General features: G+C 44.5%; 1 protein-coding gene across 4 annotated transcripts in view; it reads left to right on the top strand.

Moving 5' to 3' along the window:
* Positions 1-18,139, top strand: part of LOC102998822 (phospholipid-transporting ATPase IB) — a 535,813-nt gene that overhangs the window by 393,125 nt on the left and 124,549 nt on the right. For all 4 annotated transcript variants that reach the window (XM_007164203.3, XM_057533251.1, XM_057533250.1 and 1 more), the window contains exons 31-33: positions 13,971-14,032; positions 14,694-14,750; positions 16,353-16,460. In XM_007164203.3, coding sequence (XP_007164265.2) covers positions 13,971-14,032; positions 14,694-14,750; positions 16,353-16,460 — 227 coding nt within the window. The remainder of the gene's footprint in view (positions 1-13,970; positions 14,033-14,693; positions 14,751-16,352; positions 16,461-18,139) is intronic.

Genomic DNA, 18,139 nt, shown 5'->3' with positions numbered 1-18,139 from the left:
ATATACAGTGCTTGCCTTTGGACTCACAGAAGTTTTGCAAGATGGTCATTTCCTCGCCTGCTTCAGAAGGAGCTAGCGTGGCCCGTTTTCAGCAAAGACGATGGTTTTCTGGTCCTGAGTCATGATTATGTGCTTTGAGATTGTGGTTGGTAGTTTATGTTGGGATCATTATTGTTTACCCAGATTCCATCATGTAAATCCATTCATTCTCCTAATGTGGTCTGTGTTTAAAAGGGGATGGAATCCCAACAGTCACTAATTTACCTAAGAGATATCACCAGATGAATTTCAAGTTGGTTTCTATCACCCTTACCTGCTTCCCTCGGATTAGCAATTTGCCAAGCAGCCAAAAGAATGATTTTTTTTCCCCATCTTTAAAATCATTATCACCATCATTGTCAGAATCATTATTTCATCATATGCCTTCAGCATAGAGGTTTTCTTTTGGTTGTGTTGTAAACAGTAACCTTTTGAGTGAAACTGTTGAAGGTGAAATAAATAGCAAACATTAAGCGTATCTGGCAAAGAACAACAGGAGGCCAGTTGGTGTTCTTGGTCACTAGTTGATGTCCTCTAACAAATGGAATGAATATTTTAGGATTAATTTCTAAATTCTCACTGTTAATATACAGCAAAATGATTATTGTTCCTTAGCGCTATTCATTCACGTGATCTTTATGTCTGAGACACTGTGGTAGATTCTAAAGGTGGTGGGTAAATGAATCAATGCGGGTCTCACCTTCAAGGAGTTTGTAGTCTGGTAAGGGAAGTGGGTAGTTCTCTCGCAAGGTAGAAAATCATTCTCAAGTAAAATACAGGTAAAGTGCTCTTGGATTGTAGAGGGCTGAGAGAGATACCTTTCATTTGGGATGATTCATGGCTCATTCGAGGAGATAATGTGTAGCCTTAGCCTGAAAGTCCAGGCAAAGGGAGATGTGGAGGGTTGGAGGGAAGAGCCAAACGAAGGGGAGCGATTCAAGACATATGTGGAGAGCTTGAGAAGGTCATCCCTTACAGGGTGGAAGGCAGGGAAAAGTTGGAGAAGGCAAGTGAAACCTGGATTGCAGAGGGCTTTGAATGCGATGTTAAGAAATCGGGACTTGCTTTGGAGGCAGTGAACAGCCAGTAGAATTTAGATCAAGGCAAGTATTGTGATCAGAGCAATTACGGGGAAATGAATCCATCGTATCTCGTTAAGGTGAATGGTAGAAGGCAAACTGGTGGCAAGAATCCTCGTTGGGTTTCCGGCTGACCCAGGGGAGCTTAAGGAGGGTCAGACCCAGGGACCGGGAACGTGTTTAGAGAGGAGGGAACGTGTTTAGAGAAGAACTTATTCAGCAAAGTTACTGCAGACCTATGATATGCCAGGCGCCGTGGACGTAAGAGCACGTCTAGCTCTCTGGGGGCTTCCATAAGGTCAGAGCTGACCATCAGGAATCGAGCACATAATTGTTTAATGGCCAGTGTGCTGCGTCCTACAGGCTGCAGGGGGAGCTTGTAATACCGGGACGCAGCCTAGTCTAGCGGCTCAAGGAAGCATCTTCTCCAAGGAAGCGATACTTAAGTTCTTAAAAGATGAATAGGGGGTGATCCAGTAGGGCTGGGAGGTATGGGGTAAAGGCGGGGAGGAACAGCATTCCTGGCCGGGATCTGGGAGAGCCCATGGGCAGTGGCTCCCAGTGGGGTGGGGGTCGGAGGGCGGGACTCGGGACCTTGTTCGGCCTCTGGTGAGCGTTTCCGGACACTGAGCATCCCTGGCCCTGGACAGTGAACCCGCCCACCGTCACCCTTTTCCCTATCCTTGTGCAACTGTGAATCAAAACACGTCTGCACACATTTCCAGCATCCCTAGTCGAGAGAGCTGTAGCACTGTGGGTGTTAGGTGACGGTCAGATCACCAAAACCCAGATGGGGGCTTTTTTTAGTGAAGGGTTTAAGGTAGGAGAGTTACACCATGGGACTTGCCTCTGAGGAAGATAAGACAGCCGTGTAGAGAAATACATAAGGTCTGGCAAGAGCATGGGTTTTGTGTGTTTGTTTTTTGGGGGGCGGGGAGAAGGAAGTCAGAGGTGAAAATCAAGAAAGCTTGGAAGTTTGAGAAGAGCCGGGATATGGCAGCTGATTCGATTACTTATGTGCTGATTGTCCTAAATATAAATGCGCTCCTGTTACACTTTGAATCGCCCCTTAGAAGGATGCATTCACCCTGCTCCCAAAGAAGTGTAGAAATGTGACACCAGTTTGAGACAAACTGGGGCACTTTCAGAGTATGGGGACCCTGATCTCACAGAACAGTGCCTTCGGGCCCCCCCCTCCTCCAGCCCCAAGTCCTGCTGGAAATTTTCCGTCAGACACGTGCCACACTCAGAGCCCTGGGGGGCTTTGCTCGACCAGGGGCTGAGGTCTACAGAGCAGCTTTGTTCCATTGTTTCATGCTCTGTGGACTGTGTCGCGGAGATGGTGGATTTTACCAGGAAATTCTCTCCGGTCTCCATGGAGACAGGCTTAGGTACATGCAGTGCTGGTCACTTCCCAGCATCATTGTTGGGAAGAAACATTTCTAAGAAGGTGTGAGCCTGTTGTTCATTCCTTAGGAAGCTTCCAAGAATTTTGCTTTGCTTATTTTTGCGTGGTTTTGGATAGAATTTTCAAAGCAGTCCTTGGCTGATGGAGTTGGTGATGATTCATTTCAAGTTTCAAAATACATTTTTCCACTCCAGCAATTCCGTAAATCAGATTTCTTCCAACCATCACAACCTTACGCTCACGGCCACAGCTGGCCTCTAGCCTCCCACCCTTTGATCTGAAACATGATTTTAGGTTAAAACCAGAGACATCACCTTTGCAGGAACCAAAATTCATCAAGACCTTGGTGTCAGGCCACACTTGGGCTTTCCATTGGTGTATCCAGTCTGCATATTTGAGCAACCCTCCTTAAAGTGGAATGTGGTTATTGGCAAAAGGCCGTAAAATCCATTTTGATTTAAAAAAAAGGAACTTTTCAGATTTTTCTTGATGAAATTTAAGAGGGAGGTGATGGGAATATACTTAACAGCAGAGAAAAATACCCGAAAAAAAATTGTTCTTGATTCCGCACACTCCACACTCTGGAAACCATTCCCTCCTCTTTCTAGAAGAAGAAATACCCTGTGGATACTTCGAAATACCATGTGGATAATTATTGGCACTAATTAAGCAACAGGGTCTCTGAACATTCTTGGAGAAGGCTATTTTATACTTTTCAATAAATGTGCTACTGTAAGACGAGGCATGTTTTATAAACTGAAATAATAGTGCACATGTATAAAATGAGGTGTAGGGGTACTTCTCTCTGCCTGTGCCATTATTGGATCATTTAAGCTTGAATTATTTATGACCTATACCTATTACTGTAAACTTGGTTATTTTATATCATGTCAGTTTCACGTTAAGCTAAGTTGGGGCATGACTGCCATTGTTCTCTGAGATTGCAACTTCTTAAAATCAATTACTCATTCATTGAAAAAAAAAAAAAAGATAAGTGAGTGTGTCCTCTGTGCAGATCAATATTGGTAGATGGTAGTGCACATGACAGGCAAGGTCCCTGCCCTCGTGGAGCTTACACTGGACAAGGCAGGACTGAACAAAAAGTGTAGCGAGCGGACAGTCAAGGTCAAATGGAGTGCGTACCAAGGACCGCTAACTAACCTGGTTCCAGCTTTAAGGATTGCCCCCCAGAGGATGTGACAGCATAGTTGAAGGCTGAGCAGGAACAAGCTAGGGAAAGAGTAGGGAGGGAGGGGTTTCAGGTTATGGGAAGTAGCATGGGGTGAGAGGGTGTGACCCCTACTCAAAGAAGACACCTATGGGTGGAGGATTGGGGAGCAGGGCTGTGAGACTGACTGCCTTGGGACGATAAAGGATGGAGACCAAGGAATCGGACCATTTCCAGCCTGTTGGGACAAGTGAGCCTTTTGTAGTATGAGTTTACTGGGAGCCATCGATGGGTTATAAGCGGAGAACCATGTATCTGATGAATTTTAATGTGACCACACCGGCCGGGATGATTGTTGACATTCGGCTGGTTGGCTGTTGTGTGGTCTTGTGTCGTGACCGTATCGGAGAAGAGGATGGATTAGAGGGCTGCTTAGGAGGTAGAATTGGAAGGGTCCGATATTGCATTAATGAGTGCTTCCCTAGTCTGCCTCAACCTGTCAGGAGAACTGTACGGTGTCCTCAACCTGTCAGGAGAATTTGCTGTTCTGTCACAAAGCTTACCCGTAAAATACTATATTTTAAAGCGTTTTAAAGTAAGGTACGGGAAACAATAGCCGACATTTTCTTCCCATTGCAAAGTCACTGACCATACTGTGTACCCATTTTAAGATCTAAGCTAAATGAAAAAGATCCAGAGAAGAACATTCAATGCTAAATGGGACAGAAAAGGGGAGTAGTAACTCCATGTGGCCTCTGCCATCTGGGAAACCCACTGAGAGGACAGGGTAGTATGAACAGTCACAAGATCCTGAAGCATATAAATGAAGTGAATGGAACTTGCTCACTAAAAACGAGAAAGACAGAACACTCTGGAAGCTTCTTGGATTTATACAGATGAAACTATAGCTAGCGTATAAATCTAAATCACTAGTTGCTAACCCCGTCACTGTAGTACATTCAAAACCAAGTTTCCAAATTCAAAACGTTTTCTTCTGTTCTGGTTAGTCTTAAACACAGTGAACCAGTAATGTAAAGTCCGCCTCATGTGCCTACAGGACTGTTGTTTGGAAACACATTATGGGGCAGAAGGGCCGTTGCTTTCATGCACTTAAATGTTTCTTACGTTTCAGTGTCTCTCTTAATAAACTCTGGGCTACATATATTTTAAACAGTTGGGTTTGATGTAATGTTCTAAGAAGCGTGAGCCAGAGTTCCCAGATTTCACCCATATAGCTTTTCTCGGGAAGTTGAATCGAGGTGTCTTAAGGTGGGCATAGCTGCTACAACAAACAGCCCCCAAATATCAGGGCCTTAGTCTAGTAAAGGCTTATTTCTGCCTCGTGTATCGATCAAACGGAGAAGTGCATTGTACATGGGTGTATTGACTGTATTTTCTTATTTTCTGCATTTGTGATGCCCTGATATTTGGGCCTGTGATCCTGGAGAGACTGTGCTCCCAGGGTTGGCTAATTCCTAGGGAGAACAAACAACTGCCCCACAAGCATGCCTTTGCTTCACGGCCAACCATTCTGGCTCCCACACCCCCAGCCATCTCTGTACCTCACTCTCTTACACCAGGCCAGTATCCCCTGCCCTAAGTCACCCCCGGGCCAGGTACCCCATAACTAGGGATCGACCTAAAACCCAGAGACTGTTGAAATTACTCACACTATCCAGTCCTGAGCTTAAACAGTGTACCTACCCTGCTCTGTCCATTTTGTCCCGAGAAAACCCCACTAGAGGCTCTGGGCCATGCTCTCCCCTCCTGCCTCCTGATTGACCCTGCTGCTTTCCCATGGCCCTGCCTGACGCCCCGTGCGCCCTGTTTCTAGGGATCCGTGAGTATAAACTCCTTCCTTCGCGATCATCATGTCCATGTCTGTGTGTCTTTCGACACCCAATTAAAACAAGCCCTAGTGATTCTCAGTATACTGGCGCTCCGTCTGTGCAGGGCCCCCGAGCTCACCCTCAGCCTTCACGTGGGGATGGGAGAGAACAGAAGGACTGCTTGCTCTTAACCTTCTCCGGCAGGAAGCGGTCCATCACTTCTGCTCATGTCTGATTGGCAAGAACTAGTCATGGGGCCCCACGTAGGTACGAAGGGCCGCGGAATGTCATTAGACTACGCTCCCGGGAATAAGAAAAGAGCCTGTGCCTACGAGGTGGCTGTTTGACATTGGCAGGCAATCGAGTTTACTTTCCATCATCATTTTTACTTCCTTTTCAAAATCTATTTTTAGTAAACAAGAGTGAAAAAAGAGATTGAAATCTGAGTTTCACATCCTTAACTTTATCCAGCAGAAATGTCAGGAGGGAGGAGAAAATCCAGCAAAAGGCTTATATAACCAGGAACTTAACCCAGTGCTGGTTATGAATGTAATTATAATCACTAACACTTGTATAAACTCTACCTTTTAGAAACTCTTTCCAATAGTTTATACCACTCTTTACCAAGAAAGGAAAAAATAAATTTTCTCTTTGTGAATACATAGTGTTGGAAGCAGAAAGAATTGTTTCAGTTGTAGTGCAGACAGTACAGACATTTGAGCAAGATGAGTTCTAAGCTTATTTGTAAATTAGCTATTTGAAACTTGGAAGACATTTTCACTCTTAATATTCATCTGATAGTAGCTGGCTGGCATCATACCTCCTCTGAACCTCCGGAGTCTTAAGAGGCCCCAAGGGTGAGACGGGGGAATGGAGAGCCTGATTAATATTCTGGAATCAGGCCTGCTCTGAACTAGTGCTGCTGAAGGTTCTAGAAGCAAAAGGGTGGGAGAAGGAAAACAGGAGGAACTTGGCATCTGCTCTGCGACCAGGATTCTTGGCAGGTGTCCCAATGTGGAGGGAATGGTGCTACCTCCCCTAATTCTCCCGATGGAGTCCTATGTGAGTGAGATACCTGTGATTTTTTTTTTTTATAAAGTTTTTAAAATTTTTGGCTGTGTTGGGTCTTTGTTGCTGCACGTGGGCTTTCCTCTGGTTGCGGCAAGCGGGGGCTACTCTTCGTTGCGGTGCGCGGGCTTCTCGTGCGGTGTCTTCTCTTGTTGCGGAGCACGGGCTCTAGGCGCACGGGCTTCAGTAGTTGTGGCGCGTGGGCTCAGTAGTTGTGGCGCACGGGCTTCGTTGCTCCGCGGCATGTGGGATCTTCCCGGCCCAGGGCTCGAACCCATGTCCCCTGCATTGGCAGGCGGGTTCTTAACCACTGCGCCACCAGGGAAGCCCTACCTGTGATTTGGAATCCAGGCGCTCCACGGATTCTTACTGCACTAAAAACACACACATACGTTCACCCCATCTGTTTTCCTGATTATTAAACCCCGTCTTCTCTGGCTGCACAGCACTATGCTCTAACTTAGTCTTCAGATTTTGCTTTTTGTCTGAGCCCTTTCTGAATACATTTTTGTGGTTTAGCTGGGCCATGATGTAATGGGTTTAATGAGCATTTAATTGAAATGGCATCCTTATAAGATGTCATCAACCTAGCCCTCTGGAAGCATCTGAGGTAAGTTCCTGTATCATTCTGTTTAGAAAACGAGACATACTTTTGTTACAAACCGTGGGTTTTCCCACAGATATTTTCAGAGAGCTTTTTGCATGCAGCATTTGGGGTCATCATTACTCATGCGAGGGTCCACGTGGGTTCGTCCCCATTGTTCACAACAGTCTGTTTTAGTGTCTGCGTTCCTAAACCTCATTTGGCTAATCCTACATCATGTCAGTCCCTGGATCCAACCAGATTTTGCAAATATGTAAGTCTGGACGAACAGGCTTAGCGGCTGCTTTGGGTCTGAGGGTCCTGAAGCCAAGGCATTGTATCGGCTTCTAAGAGAATGACTGGCTCTCAGGACGCGGCTTCTAGCTCTGGTATTTTGTAATAATACTTTCGATGTTTTTGGCGACACCATCATTATATTAGGTTTTACACCACATTGGTCATAGCTGGTCATTCTAAACGTGACTCAGTGCTTTATCCGACAAGGCAGCTGGGAAACTTTCTCGCTCTTTCAGGTTCTTTACTCTGTGGAGCTCCTTCCCTGGACTTTTGGTCCGGCAACGTTTCAGCTCTCATCTGGGTGGATCTCAACCTCGGCCTGCACAGGGCTGGCTGATCTCACACCGTTTCGTGAAATGCCGGCGGTGCTGACGCAACAGGCAGCCTGACCCTCCTTCCCTCTGCCCTAGCTCTGCTGAGCCTTCGTGAGCGAACGCTAGGTTTCCGTTGGGAAATGCTCAGTGTCCTGCCGGTTAACAAAGGTCTGGTGAGATCACCTCTCTCCACCTGTATGTTTGGTGGATCTCTTTTACAGGGACCTTTTTAGAACCTGGTATGGTCTGGCCCCTGCTGACCTCACCATTCTGGCCACTGTAGTACTCCTATCCCACACCCCGCCCCGCCCCGTGCATCTCAAGGTTCTACTCCAGCAGGGCAGGAGTTCACCTCCATGCCTCTAGGCGGGCTGAGTCCTTTTGTGCCTGAGCTGTCCTTTCCCCTCTCTCTGCCCCCTTCCTCCCAAACATCCCTCTGTACCACCCCATGCTGCTTTGTCTGCACTAATCTTCTTCTTATCGTTTACAAAGATGGTGGATAAATATTGTCCTGAAGACTGGCTTGGGGACCCAATTACTCATCTTGGCTTGGGGGTTCTTTTTCTCCTATCAAAAAAAAAAAATCACTTGAGATTTTAAATATCCAACTAAAATGAAAACAGCTAAACCACAGGAAAGTTGTTTTCCTGAGTGGAGTGGTGGACTCGTAACAGTACTGTTGAGATTAAACAAAGTGGGAAGAAGTAATTTGTCAGCAACATGCTTCAGGAATAAACTGGACAGTCCAAACGGGCTTTTCCAGCCTTGAATTATCAGCAAGCTGTATCTTATTAATGCGTTCATCTGCCAGTGATTGTTTAGGACTTCGGATCTTTTCTTCAGGAGGATGTTATTGGCAAGTTTTAACAAGGAATGATGCCCACAGGTATTTGCCTCTAAAACAGTTGAAATATAACCTTTAAGAGAATACTGTATTCCGTGGGAATTTCCCCAACAGGGTGGGCAAAGCAATGACTTGTGACTTGTTTAGTGGATGCTATCTTTTCCTAGGCTCTTGACATGTCCCAGAATCTCAAGTTAGTTTGGGAGTTTCTTCTTCAAGGAATAAATTATCCCCAGGTGGTATTAGTTTCAATTGGGATAGGAGATGCTCTTTCCTAAGCAGAAAATGAAAATGCAGTATTGAGTTATCCTTCCAAAATGATGAGCTGAAATAGTAGGGTTATCCTGCTTCACTAAAAGTTATCTGAAGTGCATTCAGATTAGTTCAAGTGCAAACATATTATTTAATGCCAGTAGCACTTTACTGTCATGGCAAGGTAGAAATTAATGCATTAGAAAATTCTAGAAGCTGCGGTTGGAAGATGTCCCTGGGTTTCACTATCTCTTCCTTCTATTCAAGCTGCGGTTGGAAGATGTCCCTGGGTTTCACTGTCTGTTCCTTCTGTTCATGCCAAATTGACAGCATGGTGATCCATGGTCTTAAGTGTCTCCACAGAGATGTTCTCTTCACCAGTGAGCTCTCAGTCCCAGAGGTAATCACAGAGTTTGCCCACTTTAAAGGCCATCAAGCGATGGCAGTTGCATCCCTTTGTACCAAGGTCTCACCTTGTTTCTCTGCTGATGGTGTGAATTGAGAGCTCCCACCACACTCTCCTCCTCGGCCTGACCACAGAGGAGGGGGTTCCCTTCATTAGTCGCTCTTTTTTTTTTTTAATAAATTTACTCACTTATTTATTTTATTTTTGGCTGCGTAGGGTCCTCGTTGCTGCGAGCAGGCTTTCTCTAGTTGTGGCAAGCGGGGGCTACTCTTCGTTGCGGTGCGCGGGCTTCTCATTGCGGTGGCTTCTCTTGTTGTGGAGCACTGGCTCTAGGTGCACGGGCTTCAGTAGTTGTGGCACACGGGCTCAGTAGTTGTGGCTCGCGGGCTCTAGAGCGCAGGCTCAGTAGTTGTGGTGCACGGGCTTTGTTGCTCCACGGAATGTGGGCTCTTCCCGGACCAGGGCTCGAACCCATGTCCCCTGCATCGGCAGGCGGATTCTTAACCACTGCGCCACCAGGGAAGCCCCTCATTAGCCACTCTTACTTTGGGGTGTCTACTCTCTACTTATTCCAGCTCCTCTGTTTTCTTTCCTCTAATGCTGTGATTCTCAATCTGGGGGATTTTTCCCCCAGGAGACACTGGCATTGTCTGGAGGCGTTTTTGGTTGTCACAACTGGCATCTAGTGGGGAGAGGCCAGGGGTGCTGCCAGACACCCTGTAATCACAGGACGGCGCCGCCCCCCCAGCCCCCCAACTAAGAATTACCTAGAAAAATGTCAGCAGTGCTGAGGTTGAGCAGCTCCGGACTAATGAAATGCCCACCCCAACTCAGAATAAAAGGCCAGATCTCAAGGGGCTACTGCTGCTTCCTGCTCTTGTGCCCTGGGTGGTACAGAATCTCTGCCGTGTGAATCTCATTTTCTTTCCACCTATTTCTCTGCTAGAAAGTTCCTCCCCTGTTAGGTGTTGGCATTTCAAAAGAGTTCTTCTCAGTCTAATTATTTTTCCCCTTGAAGTTGTCTTCTTTTATTCTTTGGGGTCCATTTTTCTAACTCAGTTAATGAAAACAATCTTGTATTACAAAGCTTACAGTTTCTCACTAAGCGTGTGACCTTGCATGTCATTTAGCTTCTCTTTGCTGCCCCAGTTGCCTCATCTGAAATATGCAGGTCATAATACCATTTCATAGCATTGTTAGAGCATTAAAGAAGTATTACATATATTAGTGTTGCATATTAGTAATGCTAATAGTCTTATATTAGCATCACATATATTAGTAAGTATACTCACATAGGTAAAGTGCTTAGAACAGAGCCTGTCTTATACTTAGTAACATATGTTATCTATTTTCAATGTAGAGTTAACAATGTCTAACAGTTTTTTGTTCATTATTTGTATATCCTTAAAATATGAAACACATTCTAAGCCCTCCATATTTAGACAAATGCTTTGTATGTTTAATTTCTTTTAGTACATGAATCAACCAGCGTTTGAAATATTACTATCAAAAGGAAATTCACAAGTTGTCAAGCCATAATTGTAAACCTTGGTTTTCAGCTTAGTCTCCTAGCCCTTCTAACTCTTCCATCTGACCAGAGTTTTCTCTAGACTCTGTCAGGGCTTCATGTAGGTAGAACTTCAGGGCCCTCAGATCACTGCTTTTCACAATTAAAGGGTCTTTGCTTCATTCATGAACACATAGTATGAGACTGAGGTTAGGAAATCCATCCTGAGCTAAAATGAACTGCTCGAAGGCTCAGTAGTTGTGGCTCACGGGCTCTAGAGCGTAGGCTCAGTAGTTGTGGTGCACACGCTTAGTTGCTCAGCAGCAGTTCTATCTTTTTTATCATAGCCACCCCGGTGGGTGTGAAATGATATTTCGTGGTTTTTGGGTTTGAATTTCCTTGGTGGCTAATGACGTTGAGCATCCCTTCATGTACTTGGACATCGGTACCTCTTCTTTGGAAAAAGTTCTGTGCAGAGCCTTTTCCCACTTTTAAATTGTGTTGTCTTTTTACCGTTGAGCTGTAAGAGTTGTTTTTGTATTCTGGATACAGGTTCCTGATCAGATAAATATTTGCAAATATTTTCTCCGTTCCAGAGGTTTGTCTTTTCACTTTCAGGATGGTGTCCTTTGAAGCACAAAAGTTTCTAATTTTGATGAAGTCTAATTGATCTACTTGTTTCTTTTGTCACTGTGCTTTTGGTGTCAAAGCTAAGAAACCATTGCCAAATCTAAGGCCATGATTTAATCCTATGTTTTATCCTAAGAGTTTTTCGGTTTTAGTTCTATGGTCCATTTTATGTATACAGTTCAGAGGCATTGCATTCAGAATGTTTGCATCCATCACCAATAATCTATTCCAAAATCTTTTCATCACCCTAAATTGAAACGCTGTACACTTGCTGCAGTAATGCCTCATTCTCCCCCTCCTCCCCAACCTCTAGCCAGAACTGAATTTTTTATTGTATTTTAATTCATTTAAATATAAACAGCAGCTCGAGGCTACCATATTGGACCCAACTCTGCATGCCACCAATATCATCCCCCTGGATGGATTGCTACAATCGTTTCCAAACTGGAATTGCATCTGTTATTATTGTGTTCTTGGTCGTCCAGGATCTGTTCTCCCATAAAAGCTGGACTATTCCCTTAAGAACATAACTCATACCATTTTACTCTCTGGTTTCCTGTCATAGTTAGCAGAGAAATTCAAGCTCCTCACCATGACCTACGTTAATTGGCCCCTTCTTACTGTCTGGGCGCTCTCCCCAGAGTCTGCAGCCAGACTGGCCTTTGTGATGGTCTTTGAACTCAACGTTGCTGTCTGTATTCAGACTGTTGGCCAGTCCTCTGCCTGGAACGCTCTAGCCCAGATGTTCATTTAACTCACTCCCTTCAACTATTCCGATCTGCTCAGATGTTACCTCCTCAAACAGATTTTTCCAGGACTCCCTGTCTAAAATAGGAGCCCCGTCCCTCTCTATTCCATACCTTCTACGCCTTCGTGGCATTTACTACACCTGACATTGTATTGTGTATCTATTTGTTGGTGTGTTTTTGTCTTGTCTCCCTCACTGTACTGGGAGCTCCACGAAGACAGGCATCTTGTCTCCCCACTTCCCGCTTTAAAGTAGGCTTTAAATAAATATTTGTCCTGTAAATAAAAGACTAATGTTACCCCTTTCACGGCTATCATCTCTGTTAGAATCAAAGCAATGGTCTCCTGTCTAATCTCAAGTGTTTCTTCATTGAGGCTTTTCTTTAAAAGTGTCGTCTTTATTATTAAAACAATCTTAGGGCCAGTTACTAAAATGCGAACCCTTACGGTTTTGAATAGCTATTTGCTAATACATCAACTTGTGGCCTTCTTGAGCTTAACATAGCCTCTTCTTTACTTTTCTGATCATTGTTTTCCTTCCTTCCTTGCTAATGAAGTCCTGCCTGAGTTTTGATTCTCCCTTCACCGTGTCTCCCCTAGGCTTTGAGATTAATCCTTTTTTAAGTCAGTGGCCACCCTAGGATAACTCTCACGGTCCCCAGGAGCAATCCCTGAGCTTAGGCCAGTACCTAACGCAGCCAGTGATGTCACTTTGTGGGTTCATCTGTCCTAATCCACAAATTTACTTATCTAGAGTTAGGAGAAAGGGCATGCCCTGTGGCTGGATCCAGGGTCCCACAATTACCAGATTTTCCCTGTGATGGTACTTGATCCTTATGGTGTTTGCGAAAACTAAAAGGATCTTGATTCTTTAATAAGAATCAGATTCTTCAACAAACAGTTGGGTAAATTGGTGAGCCCAAATATGTGTGTACAACAGCTACTGGGTTGGAAATTTGAACAGAAAAATCCCTATACCCTTGGCCTGTAGGCCACAGATGAGTATAAAAGAGAATAAAAGGGGATTGGCAGTGTCACCCAGAGAAACTATTTCTGATCTTAAAACAGGCTTTGACCCCTCAGACTTTTCACAGCAGGCTAGCTGACCTGAACTAGACAATTCTCTTAGAGTTCTGCCTTAGTGATTGCTATGTACATTGTAATAGTCATCCTTACGAAGAAAAAAATGGAAAGCTATAAAATTAAAGCTTCAGGATCCTAGTTGTATTGTCTAGGCATCTCTCATTGGGTCGTTTGCATTCACCCATTTGTAGACTCCAGAAGTTCACGTAGAAGTTGACAGAGAACACAAGTAGTGAATATTCTTTTAAATTCTCTGAGTTCAGTAATCATGAACTCATTTTGTATCATGTAGTTATCTTCTGCTGTTGGCCTATAATTCCAATTTAGCAAAAATTAAAGACGAGTAGTAAATGAACACATGGAAAAGGTCTAATACTGGCACCCACAAAGATAAATTAATATGTTTTTATACTATTCCTTTTTCTGACAAAAGGGAGATTTGAATCTGTATGAAAATGTAAATTTCCACACAGATCAAGTGTTTGGTTGTTTGGTTTGTTGGAAACCTGATTTTGTTTGTTTGCTTCATTTGGCAAAAATATAAGGTGAAAAAATGCAGAGTTAGAAAAAAGGAGGCATTAGAATCACAGGCAATGCAATTTTCGAAATTCCCTTACATTTTGATAAATGTCTCTAAAGTTCTGTTTTTACATTCTGAATCAAATAGATTGCAGTGCTCTGCTCTGGAGGGTAATTGTAACCTCTTTGTTTTTCAGATACTGTGTTGGCCAATGGTCATGCCACAGACTATTTATTTGTTGGAAATATCGTTTATACGGTAAGTTTACCTGTTTATTGAATCTTTCTTAGATGGCACATGTGTGGGTTTTACCTCTCCCTTTATATAAAGCCTTTGTCATTATGACGTATTTCACATCTTTATATATTATAGATTCCTTATCGTGCCTGGCAAAAGGAATAAAGCTAGTCTTTTCTATTTCCTCCAAACTCTGTCTCCGTATTTCTATTCGCCATCGGCGGATAGGGAGCTGAGATTTGGCAACACTTAGAGCTCAGAGTGGTTGTGAGATGCTTACCTCGTATTTGAGTGAAGATTATGCAGAGTTAAGATTTCTGGACAGGTGATCAGCAGATTTCCCAATTCTTCAGATGACCATTTCACATGTACTTGCGGGGCGGGGGGGGGAGAAAAAAAAACCAACACCAGGGGAAGGTGATTTCTCCCAAATCTTCCAAGCTAAGAAAAGGGCAAAGTAACTATTACTTGTGAGAAGACAGTCACTAAAATGAGGGCTTTTCTTATAAGAACCTGCCTGTAATTTTCCTAAAAGTGACCCCCAGAGAATTAGCTACCAAGATGGCACTTTCAAAGTCCAGCCGCCACAGAGGAACTGCCTCTGGGGAGGATTTGGGATTTCTTCTGGGAAGTGAAAATAAGTGAGGATAACGCATTTCCCAAATTCCTCTTTCTTTCACAGTATGTTGTTGTTACTGTTTGCCTGAAAGCCGGTTTGGAGACTACAGCTTGGACAAAAGTAAGTCTTCTCTAGAATTATTTCTCTATCCACTACAGATATTTTTTATGGTGTAGTATCTTTTTAAGCCCCAGGAAAACAGTAAACAATATCTAGCTGTCTTATTTTAAACTTTGCATGTAAAAATTGTGGTTTGATCTTTATCAGGGCACATTTGCCATCCAGAGTTCCCTGATGATTCGTTTGCTGAGCACTTAATACAGTTCTAAGCTGTTAACAGTTAGCTCATTTCCAATGTATATGTGCGTTGTATTAAAAAAAAAATCACACACACAAAGGAAATACAGAAGGACAGAAAGAGGAATTTTTAATTTCCATAATTTTACCACCAAGAGATAGTTACTGTTAATATTTCCTGTATAACCTTCCAGACTTTGTTCTCTGTGTATATTTTTAATAAGACAACATATTACAAAACAGAGTCTGGGCTTCCCTTTTGGCGCAGTGGTTAAGAATCCGCCTGCCAATGCAGGGAACACAGGTTCGATCCCTGGTCCGGGAGGATCCCACATGCCGCGGAGCAGCTAAGCCCGTGCGCCACAACTACTGAGCCTGCACTCTAGAGCTTGTGAGCCACAAGTACTGAAGCCTGCACGCCTAGAGCCCGTGCTCCACAACAAGAGAAGCCACCGCACCACAATGAAGAGTAGCCCCTGCTCGCTGCAACTAGAGAAAGCCCGCATGCAGGAACAAAGACCCAACGCAGCCAAAAATAAATAAATTAAAAATATATATATATATATATATATATGTACTTCTACAAGGTCATAGTTCATGATTAAAGAGTATTGAGTTTTATCAATATCCCATCCCTTATTGAATCAGTCCCCAGTTTTGGGCATTTTGGTTATTTCCAACTTTTGAGGATTATGACCAATGTTTCACGTTCATCTCTGCTGTTTAAATAGGCTTCTAATTCTGTGCTCATTAATTGGGGGCGGGGTGGGAGGTGAATGTGGAAGCAGAGAATTCGTTGAGAGACAGAGGCAATGAATCCAGGTGAGAGGGGGTAGTGGCTTAGCCTGGGGCGTGAGGAGGTGGCGAGCAGTGGTCAGATTTTTTAAAAAGCTGACAGAGGCTCATGATGGATTAGATCATGGAGTATGGCTGAAAAGAAGTCAAGGCTCATCCTAGCAAGAGGACAGCGGAAAAGAAATTCGCAACTCAGTAGATGCTCAAAGTGTTGTCATTAAGGGATATATCCATTCCAAATTTTTTAAAAGTTCTTTGGAAAATGAACAGTCAAAGTCTCAAAATGATAAATAAACCCATCTTGTTCGTTCTGTCCGTCCCACGCCCTCTTACTAGAGCAATGATACTTTATTTATTCTGCTCCAGAGTGGAGCGAACACTGGCGAGGGACAGAGAGGGTCCTGGTGACACTGTAGGATGGGTTTACAGGACGGTCAGCAGTGGTGGAAAAAGCACTTTCCTCTTCAGGATAGTTTGGGGCCACTAGTTACTTAAACTCTCAACCGGTGTCTAGTAGAAATCTTTCCATAAAGAAAGGTGGCGTGGACCCTGGGCTCCTGCAGCGGGTGGTGGTCAAGTGGCTACTGGGTCGGCAGAGAACCCTGCCTGAGTGTCTCTTTTCTCCTGTAGTTCAGTCACCTGGCTGTCTGGGGAAGCATGCTCATCTGGCTGGTGTTTTTTGGCATCTACTCAACCATCTGGCCCACCATTCCCATCGCTCCAGACATGAAAGGGCAGGTCAGTGCTATTAACTGTGGGCGGGCTTTCCGTGTCTCAGGACGAGCTGGTGTTGCCTGCTTCCGTCAAAACGTATCAGGTGGGAAACAAACCAAATCAAAGCCCCTGGAAGAGGTTGTCCAGGCCACAGAAATAGCATTGGAAATTTTAACTGTTACATAAACTGTCGACTTAAGTCCTCTGACCTACCCAGTGTGTCCACATTTCCTTAATGAATTGCATGTTAATTACAGGTCTCATGTGTACTGTTCATGGACTTGGAAAACAGGAGATGTTTTGAGTCATTCATAACCCCATGATTATACTGATTGTAGTTTCGATGTTGGATATTATTATACTTTGATTAGTTGATAATCAGTCACCTGTGAAAGATAGATCTAACCACTCTATTAACCAGATCATTAATTAAGCAGAATATCTCATTGTTCATCTCTTAACTGGAGAGGCTGAGATTGAAGACCATTACGCTAAAATCTAAAATCCTTTAGATTTTATTTGTTTCGTCTTTTATATTATTTTTGTCCAGTGTTTGAGCTGGAGCCATCAGCACTGACACCCTGGATCTTAGGATCCCACTGGATCGGGTCTGAAGAGGACCTTGAAAGCCCTGGGTTCCAAATGCCCTCCGTTTACAAATGAAGCTGTAAATTTTGTTTTACAGGGAGATTTTTCAGGGTTTACGAAAGAATATGGGATTGGTAGTAAGGGACACAGAACGTTTATGAAGACATTGCATTTTCTTCTTTCTTTACATCTGAACTCCTTTGGCGGCCTCCGCGTGGGCGGTCCCTGGCTGGGCGTGCCCCTCTTCACAGGGCAGGCGGTCGTGGGGCAAGGGCGGCATCCCGACTCTAGTCTGTTCCCCGGGTTCCCAGCACCCTGAGTCTTCCAAATGGCCAGAAGCCTACTCGCCAGGCCTGCCCGCTTCTCTCCCCGGATCCAGGCCCAGAGCGCACCCTTGGGCCCAAGGACAGCTCTTTGTAGGGGGGTGATGTGTGCTGGGTCCACTGGAGGTTTGCTCTGGGACACCCACCCACGTCTGCATGAGGACGCTTGTACCGCGAGCCAGAACCAAGCGTGGGGAGCGAAGGACTGTGGGTTGGGGGCTTCTGCTGCTTCCTGCCCCAGGACTACATATTTTAGGGGCAGGCCTACGCGTGGTACATCAGGCCACTATCTTTGCCTCACTTACTCTGCAGAAATGAGCCCAAACTCCGGGCCTCCCCAAGTCTAGATACATGCCCAGCAGCTGTTCCGTGTGAGGTCATACTGGGTGGGCTGCTTGCCTTTTTTACTTGGTGAATCCACTGATGTACCCCAGGGTGTCTGGGACCTCCTCTGAGTGTGGGAGCTGAGCAGACAGATGTGTCCCACAGGGGTGGCTTGTGTGTCCCCGAATGCGTCGTTGCCTTCTCTGAGGCATGAGGACAAACACATAACACACTTCTCAATTCCTTTCCAAATACAAGCGATAGAGGAAATTACAGAACATCGAATGAATCAAGAAGATGGTTTTGTAGCAAAACAAGCATTTCCCAGCAAAGATACTTTGTTCGCTTAAATCAGTTCTGTTTTAAAGCAAGAAAAGTATCCACAATCATGATCACTTGGTAAGGTTTGGTGCCTAGAATATCTGCTTCAGGGTCTTTCCTTTTGGTTAAGGATGGGTGTGGCCCGAT

The sequence above is a fragment of the Balaenoptera acutorostrata genome, chromosome 18 (genome assembly GCF_949987535.1).
Source record: "Balaenoptera acutorostrata chromosome 18, mBalAcu1.1, whole genome shotgun sequence".
In the NCBI taxonomy this organism is placed as follows: Eukaryota; Metazoa; Chordata; class Mammalia; order Artiodactyla; family Balaenopteridae; genus Balaenoptera; species Balaenoptera acutorostrata.
This window is presented reverse-complemented; position numbering and strand designations above follow the sequence as displayed.